General features: G+C 34.6%; 1 protein-coding gene and 1 long non-coding RNA gene across 6 annotated transcripts; one reads left to right on the top strand and one right to left on the bottom strand.

Annotated features, from left to right (window-relative positions):
* Positions 1–1,288: 1,288 nt before the first annotated feature.
* LOC148130429 (uncharacterized) lies at positions 1,289–9,263 on the top strand. Of its 2 annotated transcripts, XR_015749787.1 has the most exons (3): positions 1,289–1,376; positions 5,301–5,435; positions 8,040–9,263. It is a non-coding gene; the product is annotated as an uncharacterized LOC148130429 (long non-coding RNA). The 2 variants fall into 2 exon arrangements; XR_015749786.1 differs by lacking the exon at positions 5,301–5,435.
* Positions 6,197–19,725, bottom strand: ATG3 (autophagy related 3). Of its 4 annotated transcripts, none has more exons than XM_026681735.2 (12): positions 19,593–19,725; positions 17,057–17,098; positions 15,344–15,393; positions 14,717–14,787; positions 14,019–14,126; positions 13,683–13,732; positions 12,154–12,232; positions 11,329–11,363; positions 11,003–11,161; positions 9,993–10,120; positions 7,312–7,380; positions 6,197–6,479 (listed from the first exon to the last, which is right to left on the bottom strand). In XM_026681735.2, the coding sequence occupies exons 1-12, from the start codon at positions 19,662–19,664 to the stop codon at positions 6,398–6,400; spliced, it is 945 nt and encodes a 314-aa protein (XP_026537520.1). In that variant the 5' UTR covers positions 19,665–19,725; the 3' UTR covers positions 6,197–6,397. The 4 variants fall into 4 exon arrangements, with proteins under 4 accessions (XP_026537520.1, XP_087822554.1, XP_087822553.1 ...); XM_087966428.1 differs by lacking the exon at positions 19,593–19,725 and adding an exon at positions 19,261–19,564; XM_087966427.1 differs by lacking the exons at positions 17,057–17,098; positions 19,593–19,725 and adding an exon at positions 15,837–15,970.
* Positions 19,726–19,932: the final 207 nt, after the last annotated feature.

Raw genomic sequence — 19,932 nt, 5'->3', positions numbered from 1 at the left:
CATGGTAGGGGAAGAATATTGCAAAATCTCAATTTCTACCCCAGTCCAGGAGAAGGATACAAACCTGCTTTCCAGCTCTGTTCTTCTGCTCAGGGCAACAAAAGAAGACCCAGCCAATCAGCTGGGACTCAGGAGGCAGAGAATAGATGGGGGCAGAGCCAACCAGAGGTGGTATTTACCAGTTCTCCGAACTACTCAAAATTTCTGCTACCAGTTCTCCAGAACCTGTCAGAACTGGCTGAATACCACCTCTGAACCTGTTCCACCTGGTCAGGCAGAGAACGTAAGTTACAGACTCAATTAAAGAATTTCAACTGGCAGAGTCCACAAAAAGAGCCTTCTCTGCCTGCCCTTTAGAATATTTATTTATTTATTTATTTATTTATTTGATTTGCCAATTGTTTACAAGATAATAAGTATAAATGTATACATAGTTGTGAATACATGAAATGGTTACATACAAGAAAAATAAAAGAATAGGAGAAACAATAGGACAGGGACGGTAGGCACGTTGGTGCGCTTATGCACGCCCCTACAGACCTCTTAGGAAAGGGGTGAGGTCAATAGTCCCCACCCCTCTCCCTGAAGTGAGATGGGCTTCCACTCTCGTGGCCTTTCAGAAGAATTTGAAGATCCGGTTCTGCCAACACACAGGACTGCCAACACAGAGGAGCAAGCAACCTTGAGATTGGGTGCTTTGAAGGCCCTCAGCCCACTTTTTTTAAAAAAAACATAATCCTAATTTTAATTATTCCTACTATGTTTTAACTGCCTCCTTTTACAAATATAGTTTTCATATGGCTTTTATGTTTTTAATTGTACACTGTCTAGAGTTGCTCTGAGAGATGGGTGGTCTTTAAATTTGATGAATAAATTAAATTAATACCTAATTTGTGACTTATTTATAACTGCAGGGTAATTTAATGTTTTAATCATTCATTTATCAACAAAGTTGAAAATTATGGCTTCCCTAACTTTGGTTACCTATGGTATGTGCTTCTGGATATATGAATATACTGTATATTCTGTCAATGTAATCATCAAGTTTACTTCACTGAATAATGAACCTCTTCACAGAAAAAGACAATTAAGTTATGCTTTCTAAGGTGTTTAGAAGCCAGTTCAAGCCATGTCCTTGGGCACATCATGTTCTATGCAAAGAAACTTTTAACTTTTATTTTCTTTCCTCCACCCCCATTTTAACAAACAAAAAAGTTAATGTTTGCCGGTAGCAAATAATCCAGATCTTTGGGGAGTATATAAATAGAGAAAGTGAACACAATAAATTGGCTCAAATAATCTGCACAAAAAACAATCACTTCTATAATTTTCATGCACAAATATTATCAAAAGACTGGAACTCCTAAAAATTGAAGGTAATTGTAATTGGCAAGATTTTTGGTAGTTTTTCAAAATAGAAGACATGGTTAATGTGTGCTGTTATAATAACGTGTTTACTGAACAAAGAGGAAATAATGAAAATCACAGAAGTTGTTGTTTTCATGTGGGGCACCACTGAAATATTTTATTTTTTTATTTATTTTGATTTGTCAATTGCTTACAAGATAATAGGTATAACTATAAACATAGTTATGAATACATGAAATGGGTACATATAAGAAAAATAAAAGAAACAATAGGACAAGGACAGTAGGCACATTGGTGCGCTTATGCACGTCCCCTACAGACCTTTTAGGAAAGGGGTGAGGTCAATAGTAGACAGTCTAAGGTTAAAGTTTTTGGGGTTTGGGGAAGAAACGAGAGAGTCAGGTAGAGCATTCCAGACATTGACCGCTCTGTTGCTGAAGTCGTATTTCCTGCAATCAAGTTTGGTGCGGTTTACCTTGAGTTTGTATCTATTGTTTGCTCTAGTGTTGTTATGGTTGAAGCTGAAGTATTCATTGACAGGTAAGTCATTGCAATGTATGATTTTATATACGATACTTAGATCAGACCGAAGACGACGTAGTTCTAGGTTTTCTAGGTCTAGAATTTTGAGTCTGGTGGCATAAGGTATTCTACGAGTAGAGGAGTTGAGAACTCTTCTTGTGAAATATTTCTGGACTTTCTCAACTGTGCTAATATCAGATACATAATGTGGGTTCCAGACTGATGAGCTGTATTCGAGTATTGGTCTAGCAAATGTTTTGTATGCTAGTGTGATAGTGATATTAGTAGTGTGATATTACCAGAGAAAAAGCTACGTAGGATTAGGTTAACAACTCTTAATGCCTTTTTGGCTATGTAGTTACAGTGGGCTCTAGCACTTAGATCATTAGAGATGAGTACTCCAAGATCCTTGACAGAGTTTTGATCATCAGCAAGGTCTTGACTATTCAGCTTGTATTTTATTTTCTGATTATTTTTTTTGCCAATATGTAAGACAGAGCATTTATTTGTTGAGATTTGAAGTTGCCATTTGTTTGACCATTCTGATACATAGTCAAGATCTTTTTGAAGGGTAGCAGTATTGTCTATGGTATTGAACAGCTTTACATCATCAGCGAAGAGAACGCAGTTGCTCTTAATATGATCACAGTGGTCATTTATGTAGAGTATGAAGAGAGTTGGTCCTAGAACACTGCCTTGGGGGACACCACTATTGACAGGTACAGAATTTGATAGGAAACTCCCAATATACAGGTACTAAACCCCAACATGTGAGAAAAGATTAGCTGTATTTCTTTTGATACTCTTTTAAATGTGTTAGCCTACAACTTCTCTCATTCCTCTGCCACTATGGCATTGCTATCTACTGTAGGTTGATGAGGGATGTAGTTCAGCATTTCTTCAGGGCACTATATTAATTACAACTGAAGCAGATTATTATCCAGATTATTATCCCATATGCAACTGGTTTGGGCCATTGCATTATTGTGCTCACAATACTAATATCTGTATAATTTTTATTTTTATTCATCTGAACAGTCTGTAGGGCAAGAAAGAAACAAGGCAAGGTAAAGTCTAGAACAATATAATGCAACATTCAGTCATGGATTACATATATTGCTGAATTTATCTTTCCAGAACCAAAACTATTGTGATCTATCCCTTACGTATCAGTAGCCTAATTTTATCAGTAACTTTTTCCATAAGCAATTGAACATACTGTAGCATGCCGATTGATCAATGAAAGATTATCTAAAAATGTTCACTTTTTGAATATTTGTTATCTTAGTAAACAACAGTAAAAATTTTATAAACTCCTTTGCTTTTTGAATTTAAAAAATGTGATAATCCAAACTCTGGAACACATTTTTTTCAGTTATTATTTTAACTTATTTGAATATTGTGTTCCACTGAGATGCAATATTTTCTTAAGTCCACCACACAGCGAAAAATATTCTCTTAAGATTATAACTGCTCCAACATTGTGATGAATTATGAGCTGTTGGTGCTAAATGCCAGCAATGTACCATCTTCAGTGCATCTCTTCTATAGGATAGGATTACACCTTATTTTCAAAGTTCATCTCTTGATTTGTTTAACTAAATCTGTATCCCAAGCTTCTTTTAAATCTATAAGGCAAGGGGGAGGGGGAATAGCTGTCACTTACTTCCAATTTTAATAATGTATACATTTTTGAGATTGTTTTTGGGTTTGGAAGAGTAATTAATGATTAATTGTTCAAAAGCAGTTAATGATCTCAACTTTTTAATAATCACCTTACTCAAGGATTTAAGCAGGAATCTTGTTAGCCAAGAGAGATTGGAACCTATTTGTAATTTACTCTTATTTACCATGTAATATTTTACTATTATAGAATTACTACTACTGCAACTGAAATATCTCCAAGGCTTCAGTTGTGTTGATCTGTTCATGTCCATATCATAACATCTCAAGCTTCACATCTACTGGTGATATTTTTGAAAGAAATTAAAAATAATTGATTTTAATTTTTGTGAGTGGATGAAGGAATCAATTTAAATATTCCTAGGTGGTTTAAACAGCAACTCTATTAGAGGTACTTGAAGTATCTGAGTAAATTAGGAATTGTAGACTCATTCTATTGGACCTTAAGATATTTGAGGAAGGATGAAACTATTTGAAATCCTCTTCCCTTTTTTGAAGAAGTAGATATTTAAACCCAATCCAATAATTGGGTTTTTGTCAAGGCCTTTCTAACAATGATGTAAATCTGTCAATATATGTCTACTTCTGTTGTATATACTCCATTTATAAATGCCCCGTGACAAAAGGAACAATTTTTCATCATCCTACATCAAGATAGATATATAGCTGGTAAAATATATATAGAATGGTATATGTTTTATATATGTTATGTATAGATATTCTATCTAAGTAAGGTGGTTGTTGGTTTGAGAATAACTCCCTCTTTTTCTTCTAGCAGCAAGGCGAGGCTGTAAACATAATTTCCTGAAATCCTTCCCAGTATTCTTTTTTATGATCTCATTTCCTAACTTTATAGTATACAGCAATTTTGGGGGAAAGGTTTGCAGTGCAGAAAAAGGAGGTAGAACTCAATTTGAATATATTCGCTTCTGATGTTTATCTATAGCTATTTTGTTTCCCTGAAATGCAATTGATTAGAAATCACAGAAATTTCATTATCATATAAGTTATCAACTATACCCATTAACTGCCCGATTATCCAGTAATTTTTTGAAGAATCTGAGCAGTTCTTTTGAAAGAAATTTAAATGGGTATTTGAATATTGCACGTTCCAGAACAATGGGATAAACTGCATTTCAGCATTTTATTCCAATTATATATATATTATCCATCTGTTTATAACACATTTATTCCTACTAATTTTAAAATCCTGGGTAGGTAGGAAAGTTAGAGTAAGAACTTGTCTTTGTCTAGATCTTATTTCATTGTCTCACAACTTCCAACACTTTGAAACAGATTTATCTCCACTTATAGATGTTTCCTGTAGTGGGGAAGGAGGATGGAGGAAATTAAAAATAAAACTCCAGTACATTGGAACTGCAGTTTTAGCCTGCTGGGCCTGTCACAATATTGTTTGATAATGAAATGATTCATTTCTACGTTTGTACTGTTCTTTAGAAATACTTTCAGTCATCTACTTCTACTATATCTGCTACTGGATCCTATGTATTTAGATTTCCATTGTTCCATCCAGTCAGGCTAATAAGAACTATAAGAATATAAGATTCTAGTGTGCCCTGTTTGGCCCTGCTTACATAAAATTCAAAGTTTATTAAAATTTTGTTTACTAAATTAATCTAATTAATTTTACATCACATTGGATTAAAATATAGTAGCCTAATGGACTTCAGATTTCTAAATGGTACTTTTGCTTTTAAATATACTAGAACTGTGATGGAGAACCTATGGCACACATGCCGGAAGTGGCACACAGAGCCATCTCTACTGGCACGTGAACCGTTGCCCCAGTTCAGATCCATTGCGCATGTGCGCATGCCTCCCACCAGCTAGCTGATTGTCAGGTATCTGCCACACATGGGGGGCGGGGTGCACACAGATGTGTGCGCATGCACAGAGGCACGGGGGGATCATGTGTGCATGTGCAGGGGTGGGGGAGTAATACATGTATTGCATTATGGGTGCAGGAATGCGTGTGCACGTTCAGTATGCGACGACGAAAAGATTAGCCATCATTGTACTAGAACATAAAAATTCATTAAGAGGAGTTAAATGCAACCCTAAATCAGAACTTTTGATGTAAGGACCAAAATTGAACACAGTCCCTATATATTCTTAATTAATGCATTTCCCAGGAAATGGAGAATGGGAAAAGGAGTCATTTGCTGCTTCTCTCATTAGAACAATTGGAAGTTTTTGACTCCTGATTCAATCATATAGAGATTTACCTGATGAGTTTAATTCCTGCTTTCCCCATTTTTACAATTAAAAATATGTACTGATATTAACTTAATATTTTCAAAATTCTTCTAGTTTAACTGCATAAACTAGAAATTTTTTTGTTATTTTTTAATTCATTTTTTATATTTTTGAACCACCCATCTACCTCAGAGTGGAACACTGGGACTCTGTATAAATTGTATAAAAGTGTGCATACATTAAAACTGCTTAATTATAAACTTAGATTAAACATTTTAATTATCAGCTTTAATTACTATTATTTTAATTATATAATTATTTTACAGAAATATATTACAACTGATATAATTATGTTTTAATTATTCTTTGCATTATGTAAAAGAAAAGCACAATTCTATAACCAGAGCACAGGAATGAAAAAAGTGATTTATTGTTTTTACACATAAAGATCTTTATTAAAAAGTAAGGCTGATAAGAGGAATTTTGTTTTGATGAGAGTGACACATTATAGAAGTTGCACACAATGGTGGATCAACAAATCAGTGATGTTGGGTTATTCTTTTTAAAAATTAGAACCAATATTTACGATAAGCTTTATTTCCAGTAATTACATTGTAAAGTGTCTTGTGTAATCATACTCTATTGTTGGAATGACGGCTTGTACAAATTTCAAAAAAATCAGAAGGTACCTGAAATTTAATTAAGGAAAATAAACCTAGTATAGTACTAGTTTCACATCCTCTCCTTTGAAATGCAAAAGAATAATGCTAAAAAGACACTTTCCTTCTTCCAAAATCAAATACCAGTTTATCTCTCCTTATCTGGATCTTTCCTAGAATCCAGTCTGATATAATGGTTTAAGACTAATACATTATGTAGCATGTCTTAGTCTGCAGATAATCCTCCTTAACAATTAGTTTTTGTTACAGTCATTGTTACTACTGAAGACAGGAGGAATTTGCTGATCATCACAAATGTTCTTTTGAGTCTTCTATCCCATACCTACCATTGTTTTTGCTAATGCTATTTAAAAACAAATATGCATTAATGTTCTTGTCAACAGATATAAGTGTTTTTTCCATCATATAACTAAAAGTATGTGAAAAACAAATCCACTTTTTCTAAAGTTACCTCTACCTTCATTTACTTCTAGCCTTTGAGTGAAACAATGCAACTAAAACTTGAAAAAGTTAGCTATTGAGAAGAGTTCAAGTCCTGCCTAAGCCATGAAAACTGGCTTGGTGACCTTGAGCCAATCACTCACACCCAGCCCAACTCACCTCACAGGGTTGCTGTGGGGAAAATAGGAGGAGGAAGATGTGTTGGATATGTTTGACATCTTGAGTTATTTGTAAAAATAATATTTTTAAAATTAAAATTAAAATAAAGACAGCAGTAGATAAATGGAAACAGAAAAGTTAGAAATGTATGCCTTGTGCTTTATCTGGCTAAATAAAAAAATAAATTGTTACTGAGCCCTTTAAATTATTCCCTTTGATAGTTCGATTGTAAGAAGGATACATATGAACACCAAGTTCACCCCCACCTTCTGCCACAGTCTCGATTATTTTCTTCATCACTTCTGCATGCCTGAGAAAGTGAAAGTGAGAAAGTGAAAACATGTTCCATTCACCTAATTTTTAAAAAGCATTTCAATTATACCAATTCCATCAAGTTGCTCTTTTCATTGCCAATTGCAGCAAACCTTCATCAGATTATTTATTTATTTATTTGATTTGATTTGTCAATCGCTTACAAGATAACAGGTATAAGTATAAATATAGTTATGAATACATGAAATGGATACATATAAAAAAAATAAAAGAAACAATAGGACAGGGACGGTCGGCACGTTGGTGCGCTTATGCACGCCCCCTACAGACCTCTTAGGAAAGGGGTGAGGTCAATAGTAGACAGTCTAAGGTTAAAGTTTTTGGGGTTTGGGGAAGAAACCAGAGAGTCAGGTAGAGTATTCCAGACATTGACCACTCTGTTGCTGAAGTCGTATTTCATATTATCATAGAAGGAGAAGGATAGGGGATCAAACCATTTCACCAACTGTGTTAAAAGATTAATATAGTATCCCTTATTTTAATTGCGATGCTTCTGGCACAAATTGGCACAAATAAAGAGACACCTTCAGTGTGCATAGTGGAGTTATTATTTAAGAATTAGTTTTTAATTTCAAGATTTAGTGTCTGACCTTGTTCCCCTCTCTGCCCTTTTTCTTTCCCTGGTATACATTTCAGGCTATAAGGCTGAACAAAGCAACTGTCTTTTTAAAAATTGCTTCCTCACGCTACTTCTCAGAAAACCCTGTCATGTATTTCTTGAAACAGGAAACACAGAAGGTCAAGCTAAACAGAAACAACAAAACTAGTACAACCAGATTGACATGCTGCAATCAATAATATTAATGACAAAGTGAAGCTGGAAACTTAAACAACTCTGCACTTCAATGAACCTAGGATTTTCCTGAATAAAGAATTACAGATCCAAACTGCTGGAATTTCAAAATACAAGCTTTGATTTCAAATCCTGCAGATTACACTTCCCTGATGATCCAAGAAGAATTGTCAGGAAGCATACTACGGAAATGATTGCCACACCTTTTAGACTAATATTCTAAAGCCAAAGGAGCAAAGGACTTGTACAAAATATATACTAAGGCAATACTGAGCAAGCTTTTTATACTTTTTCTCTGGTGTTACTGGTAATTTTCCTTAGTTCCTTTTTTGCTATATTGAGTGCAACATGTCTACAATATTTTCGCATGGCCTTTGCTTCTATTTCCAAGAAATTTATCTTGGACGGTAGTTGCCTGTAGGTCAATCCTTAAAAAAAAATAGTACAGATCTCCTAAACTGCAAAAAACAACAACCAACCTATGGCAGATCAGAATAAAGTATATTTATCTAGCATTTAGTTCTAAATGGCAAACGTGCTGAGACAAATTCCAAATTAGAAGAGCAATAATATCATTCTGCATCTCCAAATGTATTGCTTGTTTTTAATGAATTCTACTGTGCTTTTGGTTTGTTTCAAAAATGAAAAAGCAAGGAAGCTGTCTTCCTCTTTTATTCCTTATTTTTAAAATATAAATACCAAAATTGGACCAATGTTGCAATACTTAGGTTGCAATTTTACGCAGACACGAGCCATTTTTCATTTCCTTCCCCTCTTGAAAATGCACTGATTCAATCTCTATGCACCGATCCTATATAACAGGTGGAGACTTACAGCTATTTAGCATGGTTAACCATCATATAAAATCTGGAGGATTTCGGGTTCAAAACAAGCTGCTTGTCAGCCCTGAAGCCATTTTTTAAGTTGGAGCCATTTGGGGAGCATCTTCAGGGCTGCCACAGCAAGACCGGTTGGAGCTGTGAGGACCTAAGAGGGGTGACAGAGATAACTGGGGATGTGTAGCCAAAACAACATTCTTTCCCATGGGAGCTAAGGACGCTCTGCCAGATGTTGGAGATGGGTGGACCAAAGCCAGCTAGGATGGTGGCTGCGACCTGGTTGGACCATGTGATGGAGGTGTGACCTTTGGTTTGATTTGGGTGGGAAGATCTTGGGTCCTTCAGAGTTGGGTTTTCCCCAGATGTGCCAATATGACATGCCTAATAAATTTATACTTTAAGGAATATATCTGCCTTAGAGTTTTGATTCTGTTGGGTGTGTTAACTGGAACCCTGACACTGTTTGCATGAAGTTATTTTCCATCACAATAGAGTCCACACTTTCCATCATAAACCGTTGTGGTCATTAAGCGGGTCACTAGTTAACGTAATTTAATTTTACAACCATTTTTACAAGTCACAAAGCAAGTCACTGAAATCAAGTGAATCACATGGTAAGCAAATCATATGGTCTTTAAATAAATCCATTCCCCTGAATGGACATTTTTCCCCCAGAAACCAGCAAAAAATAGGCTGGTTGACAGGCACTGAAGTATGATTATATGACCACAGTGTGTGTGTATGTGCAGCAGTCATAATTTTGAGGACAGGTGCTAAGTAATTCTCTTTTTTGGAGGGGGAGCTGTTTTAACTTTGAATAGTTGTTAATTTTGTGAGGACTATCGATAAAGTTGACAAACAGCTTTTGTTGCTAAAAGATAATCAAACAGAGAAAAGATACCATTCTAGAAAATGAGTATAGCCATTTCTTTAAAAACAAGGATTGAAAAAAAATACCTGCATGGATGAACTGAGCACATTGGAGGTGGAGGAAGATGGGGGTGATTTTCAATTGTGACAGTCTTTTTGACATGATCTTGACTAATATCTTCATACATACTGTCTACATTTAAAGGCTGCCGTTGCTAAAAAGAAGACAACATAGCTCAGATTCCTCTTTAAATATACACAGAAACATAAAACTAGCAAAATTGAACAACTGTTTATAAGATTGGAAATACTGTCTGGTAAAATCTCAAGCTCAGCACAGAAAGGAGGATGAAGAACATAGAATCTGTAGAATCTATTTAATTTTCTCGTGTACACTTTGCCCTTTCCTGTGATTCAACACAATTATGTAAACTGAATGGGTTTTATGTTTTATGATCAATGAAAGATTTATGATTGATGAAAAATTTAGATTTTCGTGATGCAGCATTTTGGTTACTTTTAGAGGTATGTAAAATGTTTCAATTCAAACCACATCAAACATGACCGATCATGACATGCTTTTTTCTAACCCTATAGAAGTGTTTTCAATCGGAAAGTGTGGTTTGCATTCAAACAGAGCTGCTTCAAAACACCTTGAACCTGGTGAGATTCCATCTACCAAATTGCAGTCAGCCAGCAGTCAGCAGAAGTAGCTTGCAGTACTGCACTCTAACCACTGCGCCACTGAGGCTCATTGATAACACCATGGTTATGGAAATGCCAAGATCATTAAATAAATCAATGGTTCACTATGGGTGAGGTTTATGCCAAAAGCCGGAAGTGCTGGTTTTCAGCAAAACCAGAGTAAAACATGGTCATGTGACCACAGGACACAGTACATGACCATAAATGCAGTTGTGTTGCTGAATGCCTGAAGTTTGGTCATGTGATTACAAAGGAGGCCTGACTGTTGGAACTTTGAATTCAGGTCATAAGGTCCCTTTTTCAGATTGGTTGTAAGTGAGGACTATCTGTAATCAATTGTGAATTTGTTTCATTACTGAATATCTACGTTTCCAAATAAGAAGGAAAATTACCTCATCATAGCCAAATAACCAAAGCCTGGGTGTTTGGTAGTATTTGTCATATGTAATATAAAGGTCATAAGTCCTAGTTTGTAGAATAGCTTCTTCTCCACTTCCAACATCAGTTTTAGTCTTGGCAGCTTCCACTATTTTTCTTGTGTCTAATGTTGCCTGTTGAAGATTTAAAAAAAAACAATCATTCAAGTTCAGTGTTTACTGCCGTCAAATGGTACTGCTGAAATATCATATTATATTATTTCCTTTTAACCCTATGTCACTTTAAAGAATATTCTGTTGAACTCCAAAGAAACATTATTTAATAAATAGATCATACTTACATCATCTGTCTCTAACAGTCCACTCTCCTCATATTCTGAAAGGACAATTTAAAAAAAATCACATCAGTATTTTTGTTAACCTATCTCAGGATAGGGAGCAATGTTTAAAAATTAATCCCTTGGAATTAAACAAATATCCTAATATCTACATGTATGAGAGATAACACATATCAAGAACTTATTGTAATCTGTTTCCTCCCAGCTGCTACACTGGAACATTCTTGGTCAGAAAGTAGGAAGAAACCGGAAAAAATCCAGAGAGAAAAAGACACAATCACAACAATGCTTAAGACCACAGGGGAGAAAGGCAGGGAACTGAGGACTTTTACATTGCTTCTCATGAGTTTCAGAACAAAACGAAATAGGAAATGGTTGTTCATGCCATGTCTCTTTGATTAGTCCCATTAAAAAGAAAAGAAACAAATTGTTCCACATTATACAGGCAGACTTGCCTTAATGGCAGGCTACATACGTATCTTCATCATTTAATGATTGCAATTCTTTAATGGAATATTCTTATTTGGCAAAAGCTTTCTCTTTGTCTAGGATAAATGTTCTGGTTTCTCCTCCTCCACCAAATTTGTCTCACTGTTGAGTATGTCATCAATTTGTTTACTTCCAGATTGTTTAAGTTCTCTCTCTTCCCCACTTTTCTGGCTTGCATATTTCAAAAGAAGACATGTTTCTTAAAAACAAAGTGATGAGCGAAATGGATTAAAACATGCCCCATTACACAATATTGAAAGAAAGCAACAATAGCAAAACAAAGTTTGGTTTTCATTTGTTTAATATGATGCAATATGTCTCCCTGCATATTAAATGTACCTTCCATATCAGCTGCTTCTCCTTCATCATCATCATCATCTTCACAAGAAACTAAGCGTTCTGATAACTTTGTATTGTCCTTAAAGGGCATGAGGGGGAAAAAAAAAAAGCACTTTCAATGATCAACAGATGCCCAGGCTAGAATGTTCATATGGTGAATTCAAGTTATGAAAAAATTCAACCCTAATAAAGTTAAACTTAATGTGGATTTTTAAAATCATTTCATTAGATATGCCATATTGATCATATGAAATATAATCCCAGGTTGTGTCCGAAAACACCTTTATGGTATCCACTTAAGAAGCTATAATATGCTTAAGTGGATACCATAAAGGTGTTTTCGGACACAACCTGGGATTATATCTATGAATAGATATGGCAGATAAATGGCAGACAAATAGTTGCCATATCAGTTCCTGTTGGAAAATCATCAAGGAGAATCTAAAATCAAGGAAAAAGAACTATTCATAGCAGAAGGATGTAATTGTCAAGGGATTTAAAATGAAAAGTCTTACAGTATGGAGCAAAGTAGGTTAGATTTTTTTTAAATAAAATTGTGTACTGATGTTGAACATGTAATTGTTAAAATGTATAAACGTTTGTTGAAATTTGAAACAGAAGATAGAGAACATATGATAAATTGAGCTAAGAATTTTGGTTATAATATTTATAGGGATCAATAGGAAAATATGTTCTTAAAAGAGCTGAAATTTACATTGTATTATTACCTCAAATATATTTTTTATAAAACTATGTACTGTTCGTACATATTACCAGAGACATTGTCTAGAATATATAGAGGCACTTCAAATATATGTTGGAAATGTGAACAACATGAAGAGACATTTTATCATGCTTGGTGGACAAAAAAGCTAAAAAAATTAGATCCATACTTTGAAACAGAGGATTTTAAATTTCAATATTCAATTAAAACCAGAACTTTTCCTTTTAGGATTAAAAGAAAAAAGCTATGGAAGATTATTTCAGTATAATAGCAGTGAGATTACAATATGTAGAAATAGAAAGATTTGACACTACCCATAATAAATAAACTTGTGACATGGTTTTGACGATTAGACAGGATAAATTATAGAAAGAAGATAATATGTAATTTTAGAGAGAGAGAGAGGTCAAAATATATTTGTATTTTTAATTGCTATGAAGAATACTGGAAGCTACTTCTTTATACGTTTTTTCTTTTCTATCTTTAACTTTTTCTTCTCATACTTTTTCCTTTTTTCAATTTCTTTCTTTTACCTTCTTTAAAAGTATTAATTATCCACATATTTTATATGCATGTATAAGACAGAAAGTACAATGCTGAAATAAATTTACTCTAGTATCAAGAACAAGGGTAAAAATATGTTTCTGGTACAATTATTGTATAACTATCATCTGCAAAAATTATGAATTCAGTAACTTATTTAAATATTGTTTGCATTAAAAATTCCTCTTTATGAAGAAGGGTTATTTCGGTGAGTACGCTATATGAAAAGCTCTCTGAATCAGTTAAGTAAATCAATTAATACCTTATTTTCCACTGTGATTTCCTTAATGGCTTCTGTTACTCCTGTAATACCTGTTGGAAAAATTAATAGTCAGGAGTATGGATAAACCCAATGCTAATTTGTAATTCTGTAAATACTTATCACTTTACAAACCAACCATTTTGATAGCAAACTTGACTCTGAATTTTCAAGGTTAATATACAGTATTTAAGAATTCAGTGAAGAATGCCAAAATGAAAATGTGTTCCATAGTTGCACACCTCAACACTTCAGGTTCATGAGAGTAATGGTCACAATGTCAACATAACATAAGCTTAACATATAAGATAAATGCATAAGAAAAAAAAACTAAATTACCTGCATTGTGAAATGTGTCCACCCATCCGCCATCTCCATCATCCTCTTCTATAATAGCTTCTAGCTCATCTGAATATTCCATCTGTTTACATCGCTTGTAACATGGCACTACATAAAAAGTATCTTGTGTTCATTCATAGAATAGGAAATAAAATTCTACAACATTTTAGGACTGTGCTTTAAGTGCAGCAGCCTCTATTGTTGATAAATGTATTTCATGTTGGTTAATATAGGCAGTTCCTGGGTTACAATCCTAATTGGACTGGAATTTCTGTCACTAAGTGAAATGGTCATCAAACATCATGCGACCATGCCACGTAACAGAAGTCATGGACCATCTTCTGAAAAGGCTGTCCCTGAATAATGGAGTCTTAGACAACTATCATCAGGTCTCCCTTGTTAGGCTGTTTAGTGAGACAGTGGTGGCAGACAAACTTCACAGCATACTACATGAAATGGATACAGATCTTCTTCAGATGTGGTTAGTCAAAGTTTTGAAGAGTAAAAAAAAAGCTATTTTATTGAATATTCTGCCTTGAGAGCAATAGCATACCTCCATTTCTTCTAATCCAGCCAAATATATAAAAAACAAAGTATTGCCTAATGATGTTCAAAATATACTGTGCTCTCCATAATTATGTAGCTATAAGAAATATTTGATGAGAAACCTGGATATAAAAGCACAAACCCAGACATACCATTTTTAGTAACCAAAAACTGCTTATCCGTTGGGAGGTACGCCTTAACTTTTAATTCTTCTCCAGTACCCCTTAAAATGTAAACACAAACAATAATAATAGCAACAAAACAGCAAATTATTACTTGTTCAGAACCTTTAAGTTTCTGCGGAAGTTGATATAAACACAGTACAAACAGTTTTAAAAAATAGTTAGTTATTTGCCTTGGAAGATGGAAGTGATGATAACTCTAGAGTTTAACTAACAGACAATTGCAGTTTAATAGTCAGTGTGAAATTTTACATTACACCAATATTTTCAAAATGTTATTAAATGACAACTAAATCTGCAGTTATGTATGAAAGTAAAGCATTATGAATTTGGAGTCAGAACAGTTGTAATTATGTGGCCTTTTTGTCTTATAATTTTTATAATCCTAAATAACATAAAGCTATAAAACATGATAATCACACAGGTAAGAAACCAAAAGCCAAATTTAATTACACCAAAGAAGGAAATATACTGTGTTAGAATTCAGATGATCCTCTCTCTGTTAACCTGTAACTTACTGTAAGAAATACATGCATCTTCATATAGTGAACATACCTAAATGCTCTTAAGAACCAGATTCTGCAGAATTTTACCTACCATTGCCAAGTAGGACAGTGGTGAACTAAATGGTCTCCAGCTGCTATGAACTGCCAAAACAAAACAGCAAATGTTGAGATAGACAGATAGACAGACAGACAGACACACTTTTTATCAACCTTATTATGATGAATTGTACCTATGCAGATTAAATGTCAAATCACACCCACTTCATTCATTTGTTCAGTTCACAAGCAATATGGCTCTTACAACAATTCCTGAAGATGAACAAATGAAAATAGTTTGTCTGGTTTGTGCTAACAGATTATAAAATTATCTACCCAGTTTACATAGACATACTTTTCTTCAAAAAATGATTATATTCCAGATTTTTTTAAAGCTCTGGGATATAATTATAATTATTCATTATTAATATAGTATTATTAAAGCAGTAATAAGGTCATTGAAATATATTAAAGTTATATTAAAGATCTAGGAAAATTATAGAGACCTCTGTTTGGGCCCTAAAATCAAAATATAAAGGGTAAGATACCTGAAGAGCCTCTCTAGAAGCTGTTGTATCTGAGATAAGAATAAATCTGGTAGATCGTAATTCAATTGGCCTCTGCATTCTTAAGAACCAGTATTTGTTTGAAAAAGTGATCCTTCAGATCAGAAATGGGCCATCAACTGTCCATAGCCAACATTTATTTTAATGTGTTTATTTGGCCAGCCCTCATTTAACCTTCACACAGATAGTCATAAAAAGTTATAAAACACATTTTACATCTAAATTATGTAAGATTGTGTTGCTTATGTAATAATTCTAATCATTGGGCAGATTTAGATCTTATTTTTCATGAAATAATGGTAACCAGTATAGTGAAAATAAAACTACACTTTAGTGATTTATCCTCTTGATTTCAAGCACATATCTGAGGCTGTGAGAATTAATTTGCGACATCCGATTATTTGTCCTAAAATCCTCTTCCTCAGCAGTTAGAGAAATAGGGTTCCTTAACAAGTAAGTTTCCCTTTTTTCAACTGCAGAGGGAAGGAAGAATAATTTTATTTAGCCTTCTTCCTTAAGTGTGCCATGTATTTTTCAGTATAAAAAGCTGCACACTGATTAATGTTTAATAAAAGTATTGAAACACATTTTGAGATACTGTACATTCTCACAAGTACTTAAGTATCTTTTAGCCTGATACCATAAAGCTTCCAAACAAGTTTTTTTTTCTTCCATTTTATACAAATTGCCTAGTAATTCCAAATAGCTGGTAGCATTATTTTAAGAAACAGCCCTTCAGCTTTTCACCTCTAGAATCCCCAATGAAGTATATAGAAGTAAAATCTTCCTCAGGTAAACCTCAACAATTGATGATTTCATGATGTCCATAAAATTGTCATCATAGCAATAGAAAAATAAGTGGCAGCTGCTTTTTCCAATATGGCTTTCCAACTTTCTTTGACCTCCTGTCTTAAAACTTTTTGGAAGTATCTACACAGGTTACATGGTAGGCCTATTTAAACCATGTTATCTTCCTATGACTACTACTAAATAATGTAAAACATAAGCAATTCCAAGTATGTTAAATGGGATGTTATTCCAGCAAAGGCCTACATCTACAACATTAGCTGTAAACCTTAGACCTTAGTAATGTCATCATTCTAGACAGCATTAATAGGAAGTAGCAAAACCTACCACGGGAATTCCATTTTATTGTTTTTCAAGGTTTACTTCAACAAATAAGTAAATCATTATATACATACCTCCTCAGGAGTGATAACTCCAGTTTCTTTAAACTTTGATTCCTAAAGAAAAAAAAGATGTCTGTAAACAATTAAAATCAAAGGCTTTAAGATAATGAAAAGAAAATGATAATGTTTTTAACCTGTACTCATTCTATCTGGCCAAATATTTTCTTAGTTTAACTTTGTAGCAGTCTTTACTTTGAAATTTTTTCCAATAGCCCTTCTCTATAATGAAACACATAAAACAAAGTTATCCAAACATACTTGAACCAGAAATAAATTAGCTTTTTGTCTAAGAACCCAGGCAAACAGCAGCAATCACTGCTTTTATTGATTATATAACACATATTAATGAAAAATACATATGACAATTTAAGTTTTTTCACAATGAGAGAATGCTACTTTTAAATTTAAACAAAAACCACTTTCCAGGCTTTACTGCTGTTTTTCTAACTATCCATATTTCTTGAAATTTTGGCTGAGAAGTAGAGTAGACATTTCACAGTTTCAGGTCAAAAATATCTGCTCTCTTGTATTGCCACATAATGAATCTCTGAAAATGCACCATGCCAAGAAAGTGACATTTGATTTTAATGACAGGAGAGATAGATAAGCATATATAAGATAAATATTTTCTATTATCCAAAAGAACTATTTCACATTACAAAAGACTTCTTTATTTTTCAAATAATAGTATGGTAGAAGATTCTAGAGATACATTTGATAGAGAAGAAAAATATGTAGACAACCATTTGTTGCTGAACTACAACTTTCAACATTTCTCACCATTGGCCACCTAGGAGTGCATAGGTTTTAGTACATTTGGAGGGCACCAAATCCCCAATTATGTTTTAGAGCTACTAATAAAAATGAAGTACTTGAGGAATTCTATTGAGAACTGCAAAGTTTGTAAAGGGGGGGAGGACCTAATAAAGTTTGTGAGAAAGTTAAAGGGTAAATGTTTGGTTTTGATGTTTCAAATTTATTTAATTTGTCCCTAAGGCAAACAAAAGAATAAGAGCAGTTAGCAACAATATACAGCAGTACAATAACACATCCACAGTAAAAGTTAAGATCAATATTAAAAATATAATATAGAGACATTCACTATACAATTACAGTATGTTATCTCAGTCATTTTAGCCCTCTCCACTGAAACAATTCCATTTGTAACTATTTCAGTGGGGGGTCATTCCTGATATCCAGCAAGAAACTGTTCCATAGTGTGAGTGTAGCCACCAAAATAAAGACAGCCTTCTTTTCACACTAATAGTGTGTGCAGTGTGTGTATTAAAGATTTCTCCCGAGACACAAATCCCAGGCAGGTTGGTTTTGGCTGGAGTTTTTACATTTAAGTTCCACCTTACTTTGTTTTTTCCTATATCTTTATTGTTAAAATATTGAAATATTGTACTTTGCTACTTAAATAAGCCTTTTTCCCCTCCACTTATCTACCCATTGTACAAGAATCAAAACATTTGTTAATGTTTGAATTAAACTGTGAATTATTAATATATTCAAAATAATTCCCTTAATTGTACTTGTTGTAATTTTGGTCCATATTTAAAGAAACATAAGATGAAAGCATAAATATCTTAACAAGGACTGTGACACAAGAACGAGTAGATAACATTGATGTGCTCACACATTCATGCCATATGCTCACTCTAGAAATATGCATCTTTCTCCACTATTGTATCTTGTGACAAAATCCTGTGATGCCAGCAATGCCTTTAGAGGATTCTGAACTAGAAAATGTTCCTTTATTTTTCAGCAGAAAATGCAAATTTTAATTTTGCCATCGTGTGCATTTGCCTATCAGACTCACTTTTACAGTCATTATTATTTTTATTTTTCCTAGATATAACTACTGCCTTATCACTCTTCTTTAGACACAGTTTCAGTTTGGAAAAGTAGCAAGACCCTTGCCACTATTATAAAGGATAATTGAGCAAAATGGTCTTCCCCCTGAGACACAAAGAGTTAGAGAAATACTCAGACATAAGGAGCTAGTTACTTTGGGCCACAGATCCACGGCTCCTGGACTCCAAGTCTAGTTGGGGAACTCATATTCCTCCAAAGTGGCTCAATTAGAATTCCCAGATTTTTAAAATTTCGTATTTTCTCTTCAATTGCCTGAAATTCTGCAAACTGTGGTCCATCAACAGCTGAAGCCACAGATTCACCACCAAGAATTCAAAAAGTTTGAGAGCTCTCCTCGCTGGCAGAAGAAGCATCTTTCCAAATCCTAGCATTTTTCAGATCCACGCATTATTATTCCTGACCCCTCTCCAGCCTGCAAAGGGACGATACGATCGAGACAAAAAGTTTAGGAACAGTGAATCCGACGGTTCCCTTTTGTCCTCTCTTGCAAAACCTTTACACAGGCTTCAAAACTACTGCTGTCCAAGTCTATCAGACTCCCATTTCCACAATCGGCCCAGGGATTATGGGCTCATTAGTCCAAATCGAAGTGGGCTATATCAGGTAATAGATGTGTCACTGCCTGAGGCTCCTCCCCTCCCCATTTTGTGCTCGGTAGGCGGGGCCTCACCTTTAACACAGGTGTGAGGTATTCGGCCACCTCCAGCGCCTTTCCCTTCACCGTGTTGATGACGTTCTGCATGGTGCCTTGCTCTGCCGGGGGGACAGAGAGGGGTAAAGTGCCTGTCACCAAAAGCGGACCCACAAATTCAACTGCGCCGTCGCTCTTCCCTCCTTTAGCCTTTCCTTCCGGGAGCTGAGAGCCACCAAGCGCTCCCCCCGCTCCCCGCCCACTACCTTCAATGGGGTGTGTTGGGAGGGGGGGGGGGGAAAGAAGCAGGGAGTCATGTGAATTCTCTTGACACGTGACCTACTAGCTATCCGCCCCGCCCCTTTTTTTCGCCCGGCGG

This window comes from Notechis scutatus, chromosome 5 (genome assembly GCF_049901735.1).
Source record: "Notechis scutatus isolate UNSWTSFEM ecotype Mainland chromosome 5, rNotScu1.2, whole genome shotgun sequence".
Classification (NCBI taxonomy): Eukaryota; Metazoa; Chordata; class Lepidosauria; order Squamata; family Elapidae; genus Notechis; species Notechis scutatus.
Note: the sequence above shows the minus strand (reverse complement) of the source record. Positions and strands in the feature narration are given on the sequence as shown.

What these genes read in the sequence shown, in the direction of transcription:
- ATG3 (XM_026681735.2), bottom strand. Translation starts at nt 19,664, where the DNA reads ATGCAGAACGTCATCAACACGGTGAAGGGAAAGGCGCTGGAGGTGGCC. An exon ending in ACCTCACACCTGTGTTAAAG is followed by an intron (nt 17,099 to 19,592) that starts GTGAGGCCCCGC and finishes TTTTTTCTTTAG; the next exon opens with GAATCAAAGTTTAAAGAAAC. An exon ending in GACTGTTAGAGACAGATGAT is followed by an intron (nt 11,162 to 11,328) that starts GTAAGTATGATC and finishes AATCTTCAACAG; the next exon opens with GCAACATTAGACACAAGAAA.